The following is a 21,022-nucleotide window of genomic DNA, read 5'->3' as shown; positions in this document are numbered from 1 at the left end:
GTGTCACCTAGGCTGGAGTGCAATGGTACGATCTCGGCTCACTGCAACCTCCGCTTCCCGGGTTCAAGCTATTCTCCTACCTCAGCCTCCCGAGTAGCTGGGATTACAGGCATGCACCAGGACTCCTGGCTAATTTTTGTAGTTTTTTTGTTTTTTTGTACAGAGTTTCACTCTTGTTGCCCAGCCTGGAGTGCAATGGCGCCATCTCGGCTCACCGCAACCTCTGCCTCTGCCTCCCGGGTTCAAGTGATTCTCCTGCCTCAGCCACCCGAGTAGCTGGGATTACAGGCGCGCGTCACCACGCCCAGTTAATTTTTTTATTTTTAGTGGACGAGGTTTCACCATGTTGGCCAGGCTGCTGTCGAACTCCTGACCTCAGGTTCCACCTGCCTCAGCCTCCCAAAGTGCTGGGATTACAGGTGTGAGCCACTGCGCCCCACCCTCAATATGGTGATTCTTAAGCAGAGCAGGGGTTACACATCACAGTCATCTGGGAGCACTCCCCACACAGAGGTACCCATCTTGTACTGGGGGATGATGCAATAAGCAAGTCCTAGATGGTGCCTAGGCACATCAGCTCTCCTTCCTTCTCCCCTGTACCCCTCTGACCCCTTCCGCTACCTCTCTGTATTTTAAACAGCCCCCAGGGGCTTGGCCAGGCACCCTGGCTGGAAAGTTCTGGCCCTGATGATGACTGCCCTGAGTTGGTAAACACTCCAGCTAAGCTGGCTTCCTTTCTGCTTCCCTAACGCCCCTGCTGGTTTCTGCCCTCCATGTCTCTGCATATACATTTCCCACACATGGACACCTGTTCTCTAGCAGTTCTGTCTTCCCCCGTCTTTCAAGGCCCGTCTCAGAGCCTGTCTTCCATAAAGCTGTTCCCTCCACTGGTGTCTGCTAGACTTCCTCACTGTGACCTAAAGGTTCCTAGAGCAGCGTTTCTCAGTTCTTTTAACCCACCCTCAACAGCCAAGAAAAGTTGCCTTAAGCTTTACTTTCCTTTAAGGATATTACAGGCCTTTTGCCATTTAACAGATATAAAATGACACAGTAGTATGGAATATGCTTGTTTACATTGCACCAGTGTCCTTGCATTGAAACTTTTTGCCCATAGCACTGCAGTGACATCTGAAGCATCCCTGACTGGCCCCCCTGGTTATTGCTCTGCACGTCTGTTCACCTGCTCCTGGCACTGACTTCAGAGGAGGCTCAAGAGAGTGTATAGTACGGTCCTGCCCAGTGCAGGTGGCTCCTTTCTGACATCCCCGGCCACTGGCAGCCCTGTCTGCCCCACCCATTTGAGTATCTATAGTGACATGATGACTGCTGCCCCAAGTCAGGGGGGTTGGACCACGCGGAGGTGGCATTTAAGAGTTTGGCACTGAGTCAAAAGCTGCCTGTGATAGTGAATACTTGCCCCAATTCTTTCTTTTTTACTCCTGTAGAAAGTTGAATCCTTTATAGGTAAACTTTTTAAATTAATTTGTTTTTCTTTTGAGGCGGAGTTTCACTCTTGTTGCCCAGGCTGGAGTGCAATGGTACGATCTTGGCTCACCGCAACCTCCTGCCTTCTGGGTTCAAGCGATTCTCCTGCCTCAGCCTCCTGAATAGCTGGAATTACAAGTGTGCGCCACCATGCCCGGCTAATTTTGTATTTTTAGTAGAGATGGGGTTTCTCCATGTTGGTCAGACTGGTCTCAAACTCCCGACCTTAGGTGGTCCGCCCGCCTCAGCCTCCCAAAGTGCTGGGATTACAGGCATGAGCCACCGTGCCTGGCCTAAATTTTTTTTTTTTTTTTTTTTTTTTGAGACAGAGTCTTGCTCTGTCACCCAGGCTGGAGTGCAGTGGCGTGATCTCAGCTCACTGCAACCTACACCTCCTGGGTTCAAGCGATTCTTCTGCCTTAGCCTCCCGAATAGCTGAGACTACAGGCGTGCACCACCATACCTGGCTAATTTTTGTATTTTTAGTAGAGATGGGGTTTCACCATATTGACCAGGCTGGTATCGCACTCCTGACTTTGTGATCTGCACACTTTGGCCTCCCAAAGTGCTGGGATTACAGGCATGAGCCACCGTGCCTGGCCTAAATTTTTTTTTTTTTTTTTTTTTTTGAGACAGAGTCTTGCTCAGTCGCCCAGGCTGGAGTGCAGTGGTGCGATCTTGGCTCACTGCAAGCTCCGCCTCCCAGGTTCACACCATTCTCCTGCCTCAGCCTCCCGAATATCTGGGACTACAGGCGCCCACCACTACGCCCAGCTAATTTTTTTTGTTTGTATTTTTAGTAGACACGGGGTTTCACCGTGTTAGCCAGGATGGTCTTGATCTCCTGACCTTGTGATCCGCCCGTCTCGGCCTCCCAAAGTGCTGGGATTACAGGCATGAGCCACAGTGCCCGGCCCTGGCCTAAATTTTATTTTATTTTGTTTTTATTTTTATTTTTATTTTTTGAGGCAAGGTCTCGCTCTGTCACCCAGACTGGAGTGCAGTGGCATGATCATGGCTTACTGCTTCCTGGATATCCTGGGCTCAGGCAGTCTTTCCGCTTCATTTTTGATTTTTTTGTAGAGATGAGGTCTTACTGTGTTTCCCAGGCTGATCTTCAACTCCTGACCTCAAGTGATTTTCCTGCTTCGGCATCCCAAAGTGCTGGGATTACAGGAGCACTTTGGGAGGTCAAGGTGGGCAGATCATTTGAGGTTAGGAGTTGGAGACCAGCCTGGCCAACATGGCAAAACCCCATCTCTACTAAAAGTACAAAAATGAGCTGGGCGTGGTGGTGCATGCCTGTAGGCCCAGCTACTCAGGAGGCTGAGGCATAAGAATCGCTTGAGCCTGGGAGGTGGAGGTTGGAGTGAGCTGAGATCACGCCTCTACACTCCAGCCTGGAGAGCGAGACTCCATCTCAAACAAACAAAAAACAACAAAATGTGAAACTACTGGCATAAGCCACTTCATCTAGCCAGCGGGTGAACTTTTTAACATTTGAAGACAGATGTGTGTCATCTTCACATCTCTTTAGGCCATAGGTTCCTGGTTCTTTTGATTGTTCCTGGTAGGACATGGTCCTTGCTGTTCTTGTCCTGAGCAGCCCTTATTTGATGTGGTCTTCTAAAGTACGATGTCCAGAACTGGACACAGCATTTGGCTCTGAATAGTTTAGGGTAGCCTGGACGTTAAACACGGCACAAACGATTGGTTAGCTAAACCAGTCAGTTTTTCACGCTGCTGCTAAGGTTCATGCCTTGTACTAGGTGAAAAATTAAGTGTTTGGAACCAAGTCCAGGTCTTTACTGGATCTCTAAAATATTTCATTCTGTGGCTTGGGGTGTTGTTTTGCTATCAAGGACCCTTAGAGGTTTAGTCTTTTTTTTTTTTTTTTTTTTTTTTTTTTTTTGAGACGGAGTCTCGCTCTGCCGCCCAGGCTGGAGTGCAATGGCCGGATCTCAGCTCACTGCAAGCTCCGCCTCCCGGGTCCACGCCATTCTCCTGCCTCAGCCTCCCGAGTAGTTGGGACTACAGGCGCCCGCCACCTCGCCCGGCTAATTTTTTGTATTTTTAGTAGAGACGGCGTTTCACCGTGTTAGCCAGGATGGTCTCGATCTCCTGACCTCGTGATCCGCCCGTCTCGGCCTCCCAAAGTGCTGGGATTACAGGCTTGAGCCACCGCGCCCGGCCGAGGTTTAGTCTTTAAGCCTATACTCGTTCCTTCCCTGATATGTGGTACCTGACTACATCTCTCTCAGCCCACTTCTCACCAGGGTGACTTCAGGCCACCAGTTCTAAAGCCATTCGATTCTCCTCAGCTCTTCTTGATCCAGCCTTTCTTTATTTTGTACAGAAACATTGTAGTGGCTGTTGAGAGAAAGGAGCATCACTTTTAGCCAGGGCTTGGGGAGCTCCTTAGAGGAATGGGCATTTGAGAGAGGCTTTCAGTGATGAGCATGTTGGGGATGTGGGGCTGGTGATAGGCAGGACAGTTGGGGACATCCTTCCAGCAGACATCCTGGGGAAAGACATAGAGGGGGGAAATCACCAGGCTGACTTGGTAGGATTCTGCACACTGCTCATTTGGGTTGCACCAAAGAGCTTTAGTTGGAAATACTGGATGGCAGGATTCCTACATATTTTGCAGGGGGAAGAGTCGTCTGGTGCTGTTGGATTTTTTTTCTTTTCTTGTTTCTTTTTCTTTTTTGAGACAGGGTCTTGCTCTGTTGACTAGGCTGAAGTATAGTGGCGCCATCATGGCTCACTGTAGCCTCAACCTTTTGGGCTCAACTGGTCATCCCAAGTCAGCCTCCTGAGTAGCTGGGACCACAGGCATACATCACCACACCTGGCTAAGTTTTTAATTTTTGTAGAGATAGGGTCTTGCTATATTGCCCAGGCTTGTCTTGAGCTCCTGAGCTTAAGTGATCCTCCTGCCTTGACCTCCCAGTGTTGGGATTACAGATGTGAGCTACCGCCCCTGGCTCTTGGCCTAGATTTATTTTATTTATTTTATTTTTTTGAGACGGAGTCTCACTCTTTTGCCCAGGCTGGAGTGCAGTGGCATGATCTTGGCTCACTGCAACCTCCACCTCCCGGATTCAAGCGATTCTCCTGCCTCAGCCTCCCGAGTAGCTGGGACTACAGGTGTGTGCCACCACGCCCAGCTAATTTTTGTATTTTTAGTAGAGACAGGGTTTCACCATGTTGACCAGGCTGGTCTCGAATTCCTGACCTCAAGTAATCTGCCTGCCTCGGCCTCCCACAGTGTTGGGATTACAGGCTTGAGCCACTGCGCTTGGCCTTTTTTTTTTTGAGACGGAGTCTCGCTCTGTCACCCAGGCTCAAGTGCAGTGGCAAGATCGCAGCTCACCACAACGTCCACCTCCTGGGTTCCAGTGATCTCCATCCTCCCCCTCCCAAGTAGCTGGGAATACAGGAACCCGCCACCATGCCTGGCTAATTTTTGTATTTTTAATAGAGACGGGGTTTTACCATGTTGGCCAGCCTGCTCTCGAACTCCTGTCCACAAGTGATCCACCGCCTTACTTCCCAAAGCGTTGGGATTACAGGCGTGAGCCACTGTGCCGGCCTTTTTTTTTTTTTTTTTTTTTTTTTTTTGAGACGGAGTCTCACTCTGTTGCCCAGGCTGCAATGGTGCCATCTTGGTTCACTGCAAGCACCGCCTCCTGGATTCAAGTGATTTTCCTGCCTTAGCTTCTTGAGTAGCTGGGACTACAGGTGCCTGCCATCACACCTGGCTAATTTTTTGTATTTTTAGTGGAGATGAGGTTTCACTGTGTTAGCCAGGATTGTCTCCATCTCCTGACCTCGTGATCCACCCACCTAAGCCTCCCAAAGTGCTGGGGTTACAGGCGTGAACCACCGTGCCTGGCCTTTTTTTTTTTTTTTTTTTTTTTTTTTTTAGACAGAGTCTCGCTCCGTCGCCCAGGCTGGAGTTGGAGTACAGTATGCAATCTTGGCTCACTGCAACCTCTGCCCCACTGGTTCAAGCGGTTCTCATGCCTCAGCCTCCCAAGTAGCTGGAACTACAGGCATGCACCCCTATGCCTAGCTAATTTTTGTGTTTGTAGTAGAGATGGGGTTTCACCATGTTGGCCAGGCTGGTCTCAAACTCCTGGCCTTATGTGATCCACCTGCTTTGGCCTCCCAAAGTGCTGGGATTACAGGCATGAACCACCATGCCTAGCCCTGGCATAGATGTTTTTTTTTTTTTTTTTTTTTGAGACAGAGTCTAGCTCTGTCACCGGGCTGGAGTGCAGTGGTGCGATCTCGGCTCACTGCAACCTCTGACTCCCTGGTTCAAGCTCTTCTGCCTCAGCCTCCCGAGTAGCTGGGACTACAGGCACGTGCCACCATGTCCAGCTAATTTTTGTATTTTTAGTAGAGACGGGGTTTCACTATGTTGGCCAGGATGGTCTTGATCTCCTGACCTCATGATCCGCCCGCCTCGGCCTCCCAAAGTACTGGAATTACAGGCGTGAGCCACTGTGCCCAGCCTAGATTTCTTGATGAATGGCTCCTGATGGGTTCTGGAACCTGGCCTTGTGTGAGGATCATCTGGGGAGATTTTGAACGGTTTTCTAGGCTTCATTGTAGACCCCAAAAAGAAGCAAAAGAGAAACTTTGTTAACTGCTTTGCCAAGACGCAGGTGTGTACATCTGAGCCGTGTGACTGAGCACTGGCTGTACACAGCAGTCTCCTGGTCTCCCATCTCCTCTCAGGACTTAGGTCGGTGGCCTTCTGCTGGGGCCCAGGGCCCATCTCTCCTGTTAATGCTTGCAGAGCTGTTAAGTAACCATCCCTCTCTGCCATGCTCCACACTTCGTCCTGGAGTGGGCATCGAGCTCTCTGGACTTGAGTTTGGGGTGTGGATGTTTTCCATTTTCAGGAGCTGGGTGGCACCCCTGGGCTCTTTCAGTTTCCCTCTATACACTGAAGTCTACTTGGGCTCAGAAGTGGACCTCATTCTAAGAAGCATTGCTCGCTTTCTCCTGCACCACCTGCCCTGGTTGGGAAGCCTGCTGTCCCCATCAAGAGAAGGAACATGTGGGCCGGGCGCGGTGGCTCACGCCTGTAATCCCAGCACTTTGGGAGGCCGAGGCGGGCGGATCACAAGGTCAGGAGATCGAGACCACGGTGAAACCCCGTCTCTACTAAAAATACAAAAAATTAACCGGGCGCGGTTGTGGGCGCCTGTAGTCCCAGCTACTCGGGAGGCTGAGGCAGGAGAATGGTGTGAACCCGGGAGGCGGAGCTTGCAGTGAGCTGAGATCTGGCCACTGCACTCCAGCCTGGGCGACAGAGCGAGACTCCATCTCAAAAAAAAAAAAAAAAAGAAAAGGAACATGTGAGCTGCCTGGCGCTTTCCCTTGAACTCTTCTCTCTCCATTTGTCAGCACTGCACCATCAGCCCTGAGCAGCTGATTTGGGCTGCTTCTTGCTCTGAGCAGAACTGAAACAAACCTTTGTGGGAGTGTTGTTTGTAAGCGTCTGTCATTCTTGGCTTTGGTCTTCCTAACTCTGTTCTAGAGCTGGGCTGCTCTTGTGGTTTTTATCAGGTCCTTTCTTCTGTCATTTGTAACATCCTTTTGAATTCCACTTCTTGGAGTTTACATTGGTTTCCTTCAATTCCTTCCCTAATTCTTCACTATCAGGACCATTCTCAGTTATCGGGGCACAGTTTTGCTTGAGGGTTTACAATCATCTTGAGGGTTTGAGTCATCTGGCCTTTTGAGTCTCATATATTCAGATGGAACTGATCTCTGAATGTTTCCGATTTTTCTTCTTCTTTCTTCTTCTTCCTTTTTTTGTTTTTGGAGATAGGATCTCACTCCAGTTGCCCTGGCTGGAGTGCAGTGGTTGTAATCTTGGCTCACTGCGTAGCCCTGACTGCCAGGGCTCAGGTGATTCTCCCACTTTTCATCTCTCAGCTTCCCAAGTAGCTGGGACCACAGGCGCACACCACCATGCCTGGCTACTTTTTTTTATTTTTTATTTTTATTTATTTATTTTTGAGACAGAGTCTTTCTCTGTCACTCAGGCTAGTGTGCAGTGGCGCAATCTTGACTCACTACAACCTCCGCCTCCCCGGTTCAAGCAGTTCTCTGCCTCAGCCTCCCGAGTAGCTGGGATTATAGGTGCCTGCCACGCCCAGCTAATCTTTTGTATTTTTAGTAGAGATGGGGTTTCACCATCTTGGCCAGGCTGGTCTTGAACTCCTGCCCTCGTGATCTACCTGCCTTGGCCTCCTAAAGTGTTGGGATTACAGGCGTGAGCCACCGCGCCCAGGCTGTATTTTTTTTTAGTAGAGACAGTGTTTTGCCGTGTTGGCCAGGCTGGTCTCGAATTCCTGGGCTCAAGCAGTCCACCCGCCTTGACCTCCCAAAATGCTGGGATTATAGGCGTGAACCACTGTGCCCGGCCTGAATTTATCTTCTTGAAGTTGTTTTCCTCAGTGGAGGCATGATTGGCATTTTGGGCTAAATGGTTTCTGTCCACAGGGCTGATCTTGTGCAATGCAGGTCTTTTAGCATCCTGGCCACTCATAGTGCCCGTGGTTCTCAGTGGAAGCTGTAGAGGACGTTGGGAAATTGGGGTGGGTTGGTCACAATGCCTGGCATCTGTCTCAGGGTAAGGAAGGGCCTGGGAGGCTCAAGTGCAGAGTCGTATTTGGATTCCCGCAACACGCTGTTGAGAAATTTTCTTCTGTGGGATGCTCATCATTCTCTGAAGATGTCAGGGCCTGTTTGTTTGTTTGTTTGTTTGTCTGTTTCTCTCACTTCTACCTTATAATCAGTTCTTCCTTGTTGGTTAGAATTATGTAAAGGAGGTTGCCTCTTCTGTCTTTGGAGAGCTTAACTTGACGGCAAGGTAAGTTAGGAGTTTATCTGATAACCCTGCTTTGGATTCTCTGAGCTTCCCAACCCTGCTCTCATTAGCATCCTCAGGATTACCCGTTCTTCTTTCTGGCCAGGTGTGTGGCTCACTCCCATGGCAGTATTGCTTTTCTCTTTGTCTGTGGATCCCCTGGATCTCCTTGATCCCAAAGCACCAGTAAGTGTCCTTTCTGCACCCCTGCCCATAGTGCTCCTCACTGACTGCCTCCTCTCCTTTTTCTTGAGCAAGATACAGGTTTTCACTCTCATGTTACAGTTGAGTTCCATCTTGCCATATTTTTGTAATTCTTGTGGAATTTACTTTGTGTTTATCACCCATACTTTTTTTTTTTTGGGAGATAGTTTCGCTCTTGTCGCCCAAGCTGGAGTGCAGTGGTACGATCTTGGTTCTCTGCAACCTCTGCCTCCCGGGTTCGAGCGATTCTCCTACCTCAACCTCCCAAGTAGCTGGGATTACAAGTGCCCGCCACCACGCCCGGCTGATTTTTGTATTTTTAGTAGAAATGGGGTTTCACCATGTTGGCCAGGCTTGTCTTGAACTGCTGACCTTGGGTGATCCACCCACCTCGGTCTCCCAAAGTGCTGGGATTACAGACATGAGCCAGCGCACCCGGCCATTGCCCATACTTTATACCGTTGGAGTGTGGATTTTTGAAACCATAAACTATTTACAGATGATTTTAAAATTTGTTTTCTCCCATAAATATTCACTGTTGTTTCTTCTTTTGTTAGTTGTCTAGTTTCAAAGTTCTATCTGGCATATTTTTTTCCTATCTGTATTTGGTTTAAAACATTTTGTTTGCTAGGACTCCAGCCTTAAGGGACATGCATGCTATATTCTGTCTTTAGCCAAGAATCTTAGTCTAGTGTCTTGAGCCAAGGTCAAAAAAGCCAAACATTGGAATTGTAGTTATAGAAAATCCTTCCCACCCCAGATTCTTTTTTCCTCCCAAAGCCCCAGCTTCCCATCTACCCACCAACCTGGTCATTAAGCACATGTTTGAGCACCACTGTGAGCTAGGCCCTGGCAGGACCGGGGCTTCCTGATCCCTGCCCTCGTTGAGTTTACATTCTATTTGGAGAGTGGAAGGAGGTGGTAGTGTGGGTGTGAGATGTTTTCCCCTTCCTGAGTCTGCCCAGGCTTCATAATCCCCAGGGGAGCATTTCTGATGAGTGAGCAGGAGGACCAGGTAGCAGCTGGCGGGTTGGAGTGGTCCCTCAGGTTCCGTACCTCCTTATGCAGGGAAAGAGGGACCTCATGCAGGTGGAGAAGGGCCAGACCACTCCATTCCTCACTGCAGAAGGTTGCAGCCCATGCTGCTGACACCTCAGGGAGAAATAGATCCGTCATCTCTCCCAGCGGTGCCTCTTCTCACCACAGGCACAGCCTGTGAGAAATCCCTGTGTTCAAGATCCACCCACCCTTGCTGGACCAGAATTTCTGGGGCTCGGCGCAAGTCCAGGTGATCGTGGTGGGCAGATTAGGGTGACAGGCAGGAGCACCCTGTGGGGAGAAACTTGTGCCTGTTGCCTGCTATGAAGCACCAGTGTGTTCCACCTCTTCCGTGCGTTCATTCAGCGCGCACTCCCTCTCTGCTGCTCTGGGCCGGGCGCCCAGTACATCTTCCTACTCATAACCAGTAACCTGAACTCTGGTTCCCCCTTCCTTGCAAATTGTTTCCTTCCCTGCCTGTGTAGCCTCAGGGTGCCTTTTAAACTACCACTGTATGATGGAAGTATGAGCTTTTTGGGCTTGATGTGAGGGCTAATAGGGAGCCCCCATGCCACTTTGAGTTGAAGCACCATATAAGGAGGTTCTGGAGGGTGCTGGAGCTGGGCCAGAGGAAGCAGCCTGGCAAAGGAGGCAGGGCTTAGCTGGATGGTGCTCAGGCTGCAGAAGAGAAGGTGCCTGACAGGTGTGGAGGCAGCTGTTGTGCCACTGGATGGGAGGCCGGGCTGAGGCGGGTTAAGTGGCACTCGTGTGTCAAGAGTGGAGGAATGTTGGCGAAGCTGGTGTGCTGGCGGGAGGGCATGCTGGGTGGCTTGGGTTATAGCACCTGCCAGGCATTCACTGAGGTGTTGGAGGCAATGGGAAATGTCAGGCTGGCGCACAGTTGAAAAACAAGTGACAGTTCTGAAGACATCTCAGGCAGGACCCTGAAGTCGTGAAGTTGTGCTTTCTGGGTGAAGTGGCACTTGCTGCATTGACTGTTCATACACCAATAACCCCACATATTTGCAAGGGGTCCTGTTGCCCACAGCATGGCTTCCCCTTCCTTTTCTGCATTCTGGGTCTGTTTTGCAGCTGAGGAAACTGAGGCTCATTGAAGGTTTCCCGTCCCCACCCCACCCCCACTCCCACCCCAGTCCCAGACTGGATGGTTCTCTTTGCTGTGTGCCCATGCTGAGGTGGAGTCCTTCTGAAATCACACTTATAGCATTGGGTAGAAAACTGGATATGTGTTTGTGTCTGGTTTGTTCCCAGTCCCCAGTTTTATTCATCTTTAGGTTCTCAGCATCTGATGCATAATCAGTGCTTAATGAATCTTGATTGGAAGGTATCAGGTGTACAGCACCTCAGTATAGCTCCTGCCACGTGTCTGCCCTATGCAGGGTGCTGAGGGATTTAAACAGGCATGATGACCAACCCAAAGAGGAGGTGGTACATCCACAGAAGCACAGTTCCCCCTGTCGTGTTTAGGGGGTTCACTGAGGTGGGGACTTGTCTTGGTCTGGGGCATGGGTAGAGGCAACGACCTTGCAGAGGGGACCGCCATGGCAGCTCCATGCCTCCTTAACCACTCCAAGCACAGTTTAGTCCTCACTCTCCAATTTTGACATTGGCATTGTTGGCACTTGGTTTAATTTGAGGGCATCAGGAGGGATCTTAATATGTGGTGCTTTCCCCTATTTGACACCCCTTTATGCTTTGTCAATCAACAGGAGCTTGAAGAAATCCGCAAATGTGGGATGAAAAACTTCCGTAACATCCAGGTTGATGAAGCTAATTTATTGACTTGGCAAGGGCTTATTGTTCCTGTGAGTATTGAACACTTCCACTTCCTACCAGATTATTCTTTAAGGTGATGTGTGTGCTGTTGGGCTTGTTTTTCTGCTCCTTAGTAGGCTCTTAGTCTAGGCAGCCAGCAGATGCACAGAAGTGGCTGTCGCTCTAGGGTGATAAGGTAGGGAGTGTAGCCTTGGGTCCTGAGTAGAGTCACATCTTGGCACTGGTTTTGTCAAATTCAGGGGCTCTTGAGCTTTGCAGATCTGTGGACACAGAGAAAAGGAGTGTGTCTGTGCTCCTGCTCTTTTCCTGGCTTCCCTGCGCCTGGCCTGATGGATCAGTAGGACCTTCTTCTCTGAGCTCCTTGGGAGGGGACAAGCATTGCCCTCTAGATATTTTGCTTTCTCTCTTGGTTTTGCATTCATGTCTCTAACCCTTTGGATACCTGTATTTCGGGCTTTATTCCTGGTCCCCTCCAACCTGTGCCTTCCATTTGTCTCAAGTCCCTTTTCCTAATTGCCCACATGTTCACCTCACCCCATGTCTTTTTCTGGGGCTTATGCCTCCAGAGTCTGCCCCCACAGCCCAGTTCCCCCATCTCACAGACTTCTGCCTTCTGATGGGCTCAAGCCCCTCCTAACAATGGCCTTCCCTGGAACTTAGCACCCTCTTAGTGTCTACTCTTTTCTGCATCCTTTCATCCCCTCCCCTTCAAGAGGCTTATCTTATAATTAACTCCAGTTTGCAGTCCCCCTTCCTCTCCTGAAACCACATCACACCCAGCCCACGGGCTGCCCCCACTGTTGTCACACCTCTAGCTCGGTAGCGCTGGCGTCATGGCCTTTGTTTGCCTCCTGAGCTTTTAGAGCATGGGCAGCGTTCCAGGCCCCAGTCCTGTGACCAGCCTGCCACTCTCTCCTGTCTTGCCACTCCTTAGCCTCCTCACTCTTAAACATGGCTCTTGTTAGTCTCCTGCTGTTCTCCTGTTCTGTTTTGTCTCTGGGGACCCTACTACTTTCAGCATCATAGATGATTATGCTGGACGTGAAGGATTCCCACACCTGTCTCCATTCCTGCCTTCTCCCCGGAAGCTGCACCATCTCTCCACCAGGCAGCCTCACTTGGTCGTTGTGTAGCCTTCCAGCTACCCCAGCTCACAGCCTTGTCCTGTGTGAGTGCCCTCCTTTCCTGTTCTTCCTCATCCACTCACCTTCTTTCTTCCTTTTCTTTCCCACTTTGCACATCTGAGCCTTAGGCCCTTGCCCTGTGCCTAACCCTGTCCTGTATGTAATTTTTTCTCATGGATGGATTGGCTACTTTGCCAAAGCAGAGCATGGAACATGCTTCCTCCTATAGATGCTTCTTGATGCTGGTTATAAGGTCATGCCTTTTTTTTTTTTTTTTTAAAGTCCCTGAATTTGATCAGCAGTTATTGGATTTGTAGTTTATTTCCATAATCATTTGGATAACTAAGGAAAGATATGCTTTGTAATGATTTAGTATGCTCAGAATGTTTAAATCTGGGAGCTTCCAGTCTGATTTTGAAGATGAGTCCTTTAGATTTCTTTAGGCTTGATGGTGTTAGGGCTCAGGGCAAAGGGTATGGGTGGCAGAGACACCTCTGCATGGGAGAGGTTGGCCTGTGAGTACAGCCCTTGCCTACTCTAGGGACCTGAAGATGGCCGGGACCATCTGACATCTTGTCCCCTTTCTAATTGAGATTGTGTAGCCTACCAAGCAAAGAAGTGAACAGTTAATCTGTGGCTCTTTGGAAAATGATAAAAATGAATGGAATGGTTTTAAGTGGTAAGGCTTGGGCAGTCTGGCCCTGAGAGTTTAGTGGCCTGAGAGCCTGCTAGCCGGCTCCAAGGGTAGACTGCTGCTGGGCATGTTCTGCCCCAACTCATGCAAAGGCCTCACTCTGGTTTCACGCTGGCAGGGGCTGTGGAGCAGTGGGCTAAGATCTTACTAGGCCAAAGGTGGAGGCTGGCTGGTAGAATCCCAGTGCGCTTGGACTGAGGCTCTGGGGAGCTATCCAGGCCAAAGTTTTGCCTTGGAGACAGTAAGCCACAGTCAGGGCTGCTCTTGTGCCTGTGTATACCACTTCTTCTCGGTCCTCTCCATTGCTTTCTTCCAGGGCCCTAGGTTTGTATGAGGAGTGTTTCAACAAAGTCTTCTTCCTTCTCCAGAGCAGTTAAGACATTCTTAACATCTGACATCCCCAAGGTCCACACTTGTACCCCAACCTGGGCCTTAGGTCTTCCTGCATTGGATGGGCTGGGCCAGCATGGGAATCTACTATACAAATTCACCTGAGGTCTGCCCAGTTGGGATGAAAGCAGAGCCAGGTCGATGAAGGCATGGCAGCCCAACCCTGGTCCTTAGTGGAAGGTGCTATCCTTGGGTAGCCACTTAGTGATTGCCCTGGTCGTAGTGCACAGAGGAGGGCAGGTGGGAGGGGAGGCTGGAGAGGTACTTCCTAGAGACTTCATTGTTGCCAACACAACTCAGGTCTATTCCCTTTAAACATTTGTTTTTCTGTAATTTTTTTTCATCGAAGATTCTAAGGTAACGTCTAAGGAAGAAAATATTACCCATAATCACATCATCAAGAAATTCAGTTACGTTTTGGGTATTGCCCTTTAGGAACTAGAGATATGGTGGTGAACCTTCTTGAACCTTCTAGCCCAGTGAACGTGTTTACTCTTAACCTTCAGCATACTTCCACTCAGCCTTTTTTCATGCAGTTTTTTTTTTTTTAAATTGAGATGGAGCCTCGCTCTGTCGCCAGGCTGGAGTGCAGTGGCATGATCTCTGGTCACTGCAACCTCTGCCTCCCGGATTGAAGCGATTCTCCTGCCTCAGCTTCCCAAGTAGCTGGAACCACAGGTGTGTGCCAGCACACCCAGCTAATTTTTGTATTTTTAGTAAAGACGGGGTTTCACTATGTTGTCCAGGATGGTCTTGGTCTCTTGACCTTGTGATCCACCCACTTCGGTCTCCCAAAGTGCTGGGATTACAGGCATGAGCCACTGCGCCCGGCCTTCATGCAGCTTTTAATAAACCATTTCATAACTTCATAATAATGTTTTGTTGTTTTGAGGCAGAGTTTTGTGCTAATCACCCAGGCTAGGGTGCAGTGGTGCCATCATGGCCCATTGCAGCCTTGAATTTCTGGGCTCAAGAAATCCTCCTGAGTAGCCAGGAATACAGGTGTGTGCCACCACACCCAGCCAATTTCTTTTCTTTTTTTTTTTTTTTGAGACAGAGTCTTGCTCTGTCGCCCAGGCTGGAGTGCAGTGGCATGATCTGGGCTCACTGCAAGCTCCCCCTCCCGGGTTCATGCCGTTCTCCTGCCTTAGCCTCTCTAGTAGCTGGGACTACAGGTGCCCGCCACCACGCCCGGCTAATTTTTTGTATTTTTTTAGTAGAGACGGGGCTTCACCGTGTTAGCCAGGATGGTCTCGATCTTCTGACCTCATGATCTGCCCGCCTTGGCCTCCCAAAGTACTAGGATTACAGGCGTGAGCCACTGCGCCCGGCCGCCAATTTCTTTTTATTTTATTCCATTTTATTTTATTTTTTGAGACAGTCTTACTCTGTCACCCAGTCTGGAGTGCAGTGGTGTGATTTCGGTTCACTGCAACCTCAGCCTCCTGGGTTCAAGTGATTCTTATACATCAGCCTCCCGAGTAACTGGGATTGCAGGTGTGCACCACCATGCCCAGCTAATTTTTGTTTTTGAGACAGAGTCTTGCTCTGTTGCCCAGGGTGGGGAGTGCAGTGATACGATCTCAGTTCTCTGCAACCTCCATCTTCTGGGTTCAAGCAATTTTGGCTAATTTTTGTACTTTCGTGACTGGGTTTCTCCATGTTGGCCAGGCTGGTCTCGAACTCCCGACCTCAAGTGATCCACCCGCCTCAGCCTCCCAAAGTGCTGGGATTACAGGCATAAGCCATTGGGCCCATTCTATAACATCTTAAATTCCCACTGCAAAGGTTCCAGTTTGTCCATATCCTTCCTAACATTTGTTATTTTACTTTTTTTCTTCTTACGTTACAGCCATTCTAGTTGGTATGTAGTGCTGTCTCATTGTGGTTTTGATTTCCATTTTCTTCATACTAAGGATGTGTGGGTTTTGTTTGTTTGTTGTTTGTTTGTTTGTTTGTTTTGAGACAGGGTCTCACTTTGTTGTCCAGGCCAGAGTGCAGTAGCACGGTCTCGTCTCACTGCAGCCTCTGCCTTCTGGGTTCAAGTGATTCTCCCACCTCAGCCTCCCGATTAGCTGGGACTACAAGTGTGTACCACCACAGGCGGCTAATTTTTGTATTTTTTGGTAGAGACAGGGTTTTACCCTGTTGGCCAGGCTGGTCTCGAACTCCCGACCTCAAGTGATCCCCCCGCCTCAGCTTCCCAAAGTGCTGGGATTACAGGCGTGAGTCACCGTGCCCGGCCTGATGCACTAACATTTTAAATTTTTTAATTTAATTTTTATTTTTAGAGACAGGGTCTTGCTCTGTCATCCAGGCTGGAATGCAGTGGCTCAGTAATGGCTCACTGCAGCCCCAAACTCCTGAGTTCAAGCAGTCTTCCCAAGTAGCTGGCACTACAGGCACATGCTGTGACACCCAGCTAATTTTAATTTTTTTTTTTTTCTGTAGAGATGGAGTCTTGCTGGGGCTACAGGCATGCACCACCATGCCCGGCTGATTTTTTTGTATTTTTAGTAGAGACGGGGTTTTGCTGTGTTGCCCAGGCTGGTCTTGAACTCGTGGCTTCTTTCACCGTTTTGCAGTTTTATTTGTAGTTAGACCTCTCACCTTCTTTCTGCAGGCTTATTTGCACAGCACGTTGCTCCTAAAATCCATGCCCTCCAGTTGCCTCATTCCTCCTCCTCTCTACACTGCCCCTCTGGCCTTTGTTGGGAGCTGCATCCTGTCTCCCTGGGCTCAGCTCTTGCCTGTTAATTGTCAGTTCTTTTCTGCTTCCTACTAATTGTGCTACTCTGCCTTCTCCCTCCGCTACTTCCATCTCCTGTAGCTGTAATTGTTTGTTTGTTTGTTTTTTTGAGATGTAGTCTCGCTCTGTTGCCCAGGCTGGAGTGCAGTGGCGCGATCTCAGCTCACTGCAAACTCCGCCTCCCGGGTTCATGCCATTCTGTCTCAGCCCCCCAGTAGCTGGGACTGCAGGCGCCCGCCACCACGCCCAGCTAATTTTTTTGTATTTTTAGTAGAGACGGGGTTTCACCGTGTTAGCCAGGATGGTCTTGATCTCCTGACCTTGTGATCCACCCACCTCAGCCTCCCAAAGTGCTGGGATTACAGGCGTGAGCCACCGCGCCTGGCCCTGTAGCTGTAATGGTTGAGACCTAATGAGGGCAGCCCTGTTTTCTGACAAAGAGCCACACATAAAAAATAATTTTGCCATCAACCTCAGGGCACACTGGAGTTGTTTTTGGGAGGAAGAGTATCCCCCTATGTTTATGGGCTGTTGAGCTCCTATCACAGCCAGACACAAGGCTCTGTGGACAGAGGCTGCAGAGAAGCTGCCCTCCTGGAATCCATGGTCTTTTAAGCACTGAGTGTGACTCCACCTGCAAGGCACTTAAGACCCAACAGAAGAGGGGCAGCGGTGGGTGGGAGGGTGACAACATCTGGACTGCATAGTGGAAGGCAGTGTGAGCAAAAACTATGAAAAAATATAGTCAATGTGAGGACATATGAGTAGTTTGCATAGATGTACAGAAATTAGGGGCTTTGGCCGGGCGCAGTGGTTCACGCCTGTAATCCCAGCACTTTGGGAGGCCGAGACGGGAGGATCACGAGGTCAGGAGATTGAGACCATCCTGGCTAACATGGTGAAACCCCGTCTCTACTAAAAATACAAAAAATTAGCCGGGTGCAGTGGCGGGCACCTGTAGTCCCAGCTACTCGGGAAGCTGAGGCAGGAGAATGGCATGAACCCGGGAGGCGGAGCTTGCAGTGAGCCAAGATTGCGCCACTGCACTCCAGCCTGGGCGACAGAGCAAGACTCCATCTCAAAAAAAAAATAAAAGAAAAAGAAATTAAGGCCTTTGAGAGCACCATGTATGCACAGAGAACATTCTCAGGCTGGGCAGCAGGGGCCTGACAGCATCCTGGGGAATGGGATGTCTGGTGGGTTTTTGTTTGTTTGTTTTGTTTTTTTTCACTTCTGTTTTTGGCGTGAGGGCTGTATTTTTTCCATTCTTGGGAGAAAAGTGAATTATGTATGAGAAGTACTCATGGCTATTTGAGTTCAAAGGAAGGAAAGGTCTTTGTCAAATTCAGTTAATAGAGATTGTGATTTTAATTGTAGATATAATTCAGAAGGTAGTTTATGAACATTATGAAGTCATGAAAGATTGGAAAACCAGTTCTAAAATACTTATTCCTGGCCGGGTGCGGTGGCTCATGCCTGTAATCCCAGCACTTTGGGAGGCCGAGGCAAGTGGATCACCTGAGGTCAGGAGTTTGAGACCAGCCTGGCCAACATGGCAAAACCCCATCTTTACTAAAAATACAAAAAAATTTAGCCGGGCCTGGTGGTGGGCGCCTGTAAATCCCAGCAACTTGGGAGGCTCAGCCAGGAGAATCGCTTGAACCTGGGAGATGGAAGTTACAGTGAGCTGAGATTGCGCCATTGCACTCCAGCCTGGGCAACAAGAGCAAAACTCCGTCTCAAAAAAACAAAAAAAAAGGGCCGGGCCCGTGGCTCAAGCCTGTAATCCCAGCACTTTGGGAGGCCGAGATGGGCGGATCACGAGGTCAGGAGATCGAGACCATCCTGGCTAACCCGGTGAAACCCCGTCTCTACTAAAAAATACAAAAAACTAGCCGGGTGAGGTGGCGGGCGCCTGTAGTCCCAGCTACTCGGGAGGCTGAGGCAGGAGAATGGCGTAAACCTGGGAGGCGGAGCTTGCAGTGAGCTGAGATCTGGCCATTGCACTCCAGCCTGGGTGACAGAGCGAGACTCCACCTCAAAAAAAAAAAAAAAAGTTATTCCTACTAATACGTACTTCCAAAGGGAATGTGATTGAACTCTTTAGTGTTGAAATATTTGTTGCCGGCCGGATGTGGTGGCTTATGCCTGTAATCCCAGCACTTTGGGAGGCCAGGGGAGGCGGATCACTTGAGGTCAGGAGATTGAGACCAGCCTGGCCAACATGGTGAAACCGCATCTCTACTAAAAGTATAAACATTAGCTGGGTGTGGTGGTGGGCACCTGTAATCCCAGTTACTAGAGAGACTGAGGCAGGAGAATCTCTTGAACCTGGGAGGGGGAGGCCGCAGTGGGCTGAGATCGCACCACTGCACTCCAGCCTGGGCGACAGAGTGAGACTCCATCTCAAAAAAAAAGGAAAAAAAAAAAAAAAAAAAAAAAAAAAAAAAAAAGAAACGTTGGTTGCCAAAGAGCTGTATTATGAAAAATCCCCAAAACCAAATTGTTGAAAACAGTACAAAGAAGTCATCTTCAGAAACCAATATTAGAACAAGAGGAATCTTACGTAGCAGATTTTGTGATTCAAATAACCAAAAAGCCTGTTTTCAGAAGAGGCAATAAATACTTAAAAGACAAGGTGGGGTGCGATGGCTCAGGCCTGTAATCCCAGCACTTTGTGGGGCCGAGGACGGTGGATCACCCAAGGCCAGGAGTTTGCGACCAGCCTGGCCAACATGACGAAACCCCATCTCTACTAAAAATACAAAAAATTAGCTGGGTGTGGCAGCTGCCTGTAATCCCAGCTACTTGGGAGGCTAAGGCAGGAGAATTGCTTGAACCCAGGAGGTGGAGGTTGCAGTGAGCCGAGATCGCATCATGCACTCCAGCCTGGGTGACAAAGCGAGACTCTTTCAAAGAAAAATAAATAAAGACTTAAAGGCAATTTACAAAGTTAAGTTCTTATGACTTTCGAATGTAGAGTAAGGACATATTCCATATTTAGAAATTACGAGAACTTAACCTCCTAAACTTAACTCTTTTGGTTGTTTTTGTTTGTTTGTTTGTTTGAGACACAGTCTCTCTTGTCCCCCAGGCTGGAGTGCAGTGGTGTGATCTCAGCTCACTGCAACCTCCGTCTCCCGGTTTCAAGCGATTCTCCTGCCTCAGCTTCCTAAGTAGCTGGGATTACAGGCGTGTACCACTATGCCTGGCTAATGTTTTTGTATTTTTAGTAGATATGGGGTTTCACCATGTCGGTCAGGCTGGTCTCGAACTCCTGACTTCAAGTGATCCACTCACTTCAGCATCCCAAAGTGCTGGAATTATAGGTATAAGCCACCATGCCTGACTTAACTCAGTTCTTGACAAGGTTCCAGAGTGGATCACGAAGGCTTGAGAGCATAGAAACCAGCCTGGGGCACTCCGAGCAGGCCAGGCCGCGTCCCCTCGTTCTCTCTTAACAGTGGACTGGACTGTGTGGGGATAGGCAGCCCACAGGGCTGGTCTGAGTAGATATCCCTATGGCAGGGAAAGCTTGGGCTTTGTTAGTTCACTGGGTGAAAAAGGTTAGTCACAGGGAAAGGACACTGCTGTGGAGTCACTACCACGCTAGACAGAAGTGACAGCAGTGCACAGGACCCTTCAGTCTATCTGAAGCCTGGCATGAAGAGGAAGCATGCTAGTTAGATCCAAACTAGGATCCAACTCTTCAAGTCAGCCATGAGTCCTGTCTGTGGTGTCCTACAGCCAGCTGGGAACACATCACAGGGATGTGCCATGTAGCAGCAGTCCAAGTCAGACAACCAGAAGACACCTTAACTTCCTCTGTGGCTGCCAGAGAGCTGTATAGTTGTCTTCACTGCTTCACAGCAGTGACATGAAACTGTGACTTCTGTGGGATGAAGGACTCCAGGTCTTTACTTGGGAAGGGAAAACATGAAGTGGAATGGGGTTTTAGGATTCTTGAAGGGTTGCCATAGGAAAAGAAGATTGGATTTGACCACAGGGTTAGAGCTAGGACAGGTGGGTGAAAGACCCCAGATGGTTCGGTGCCATATGGCAAAGAGCTTCCTCTTAGTCTTAGCTGCCACAAAATGGCTTTGTGCCATGGGAGGTTGATGTCAAGAGCTGTGAAGGATCTGAGATTTTTACCTTACTTGCAGCCTAAAAAGGTGGCCTGCCAATTTATTGAATGTTGGTAGAAGACTTGAGAAAAAGGCCAGTTCCCCTCGTCCCTGCATCCCACAAAGGTGGTGAGGATGGACCCAGATGGATACCTGCAGATATGAGGGGTGGGTTCCGGAACAGGAAGGCTGAGTTTAGGAGAGGTCTCAGGCCAGTCACTCAATTGTACTTCACTTGTTCCATTTCCAAATGTGAGTGATGGCAGCACTGGCTTCCCAGGGCTGGTGTTAGGGGACCAGGACGGGTGGAGTATGGACTGGAGATGGGATGGGAAAGCACCTGGCATCTAAGTACTTGAGAAACTTTGGTCAGATTTTTAAAAATTGGCTTTCCCAGGTTGAAATGATCAACTCTTATTTACATGCATGCATATAATGACTAGAAGCAAATACAGGAAATTGTTAGCCAGGCTGTATATAAAAGAAAATCCACTTTAAAACAAGTATCTTTCTGTCTTTATA

General features: G+C 49.2%; 2 protein-coding genes across 4 annotated transcripts in view; one reads left to right on the top strand and one right to left on the bottom strand.

Moving 5' to 3' along the window:
- Nucleotides 1-21,022, bottom strand: part of TMEM191C (transmembrane protein 191C) — a 288,801-nt gene that overhangs the window by 125,579 nt on the left and 142,200 nt on the right. The window lies entirely within an intron of this gene.
- UBE2L3 (ubiquitin conjugating enzyme E2 L3) overlaps nt 1-21,022 on the top strand; it is an 87,107-nt gene that overhangs the window by 48,458 nt on the left and 17,627 nt on the right. For 2 of the 3 annotated variants that reach the window (XM_050746415.1, XM_050746414.1), the window contains one exon: nt 11,353-11,448. The exons of the other annotated variant lie outside the window; for it this stretch is intronic. In XM_050746415.1, coding sequence (XP_050602372.1) covers nt 11,353-11,448 — 96 coding nt within the window. The remainder of the gene's footprint in view (nt 1-11,352; nt 11,449-21,022) is intronic. 3 annotated transcript variants of the gene reach the window in all.

Source organism: Macaca thibetana, chromosome 10, assembly GCF_024542745.1.
Source record: "Macaca thibetana thibetana isolate TM-01 chromosome 10, ASM2454274v1, whole genome shotgun sequence".
NCBI lineage: Eukaryota > Metazoa > Chordata > Mammalia > Primates > Cercopithecidae > Macaca > Macaca thibetana.
This window is presented reverse-complemented; position numbering and strand designations above follow the sequence as displayed.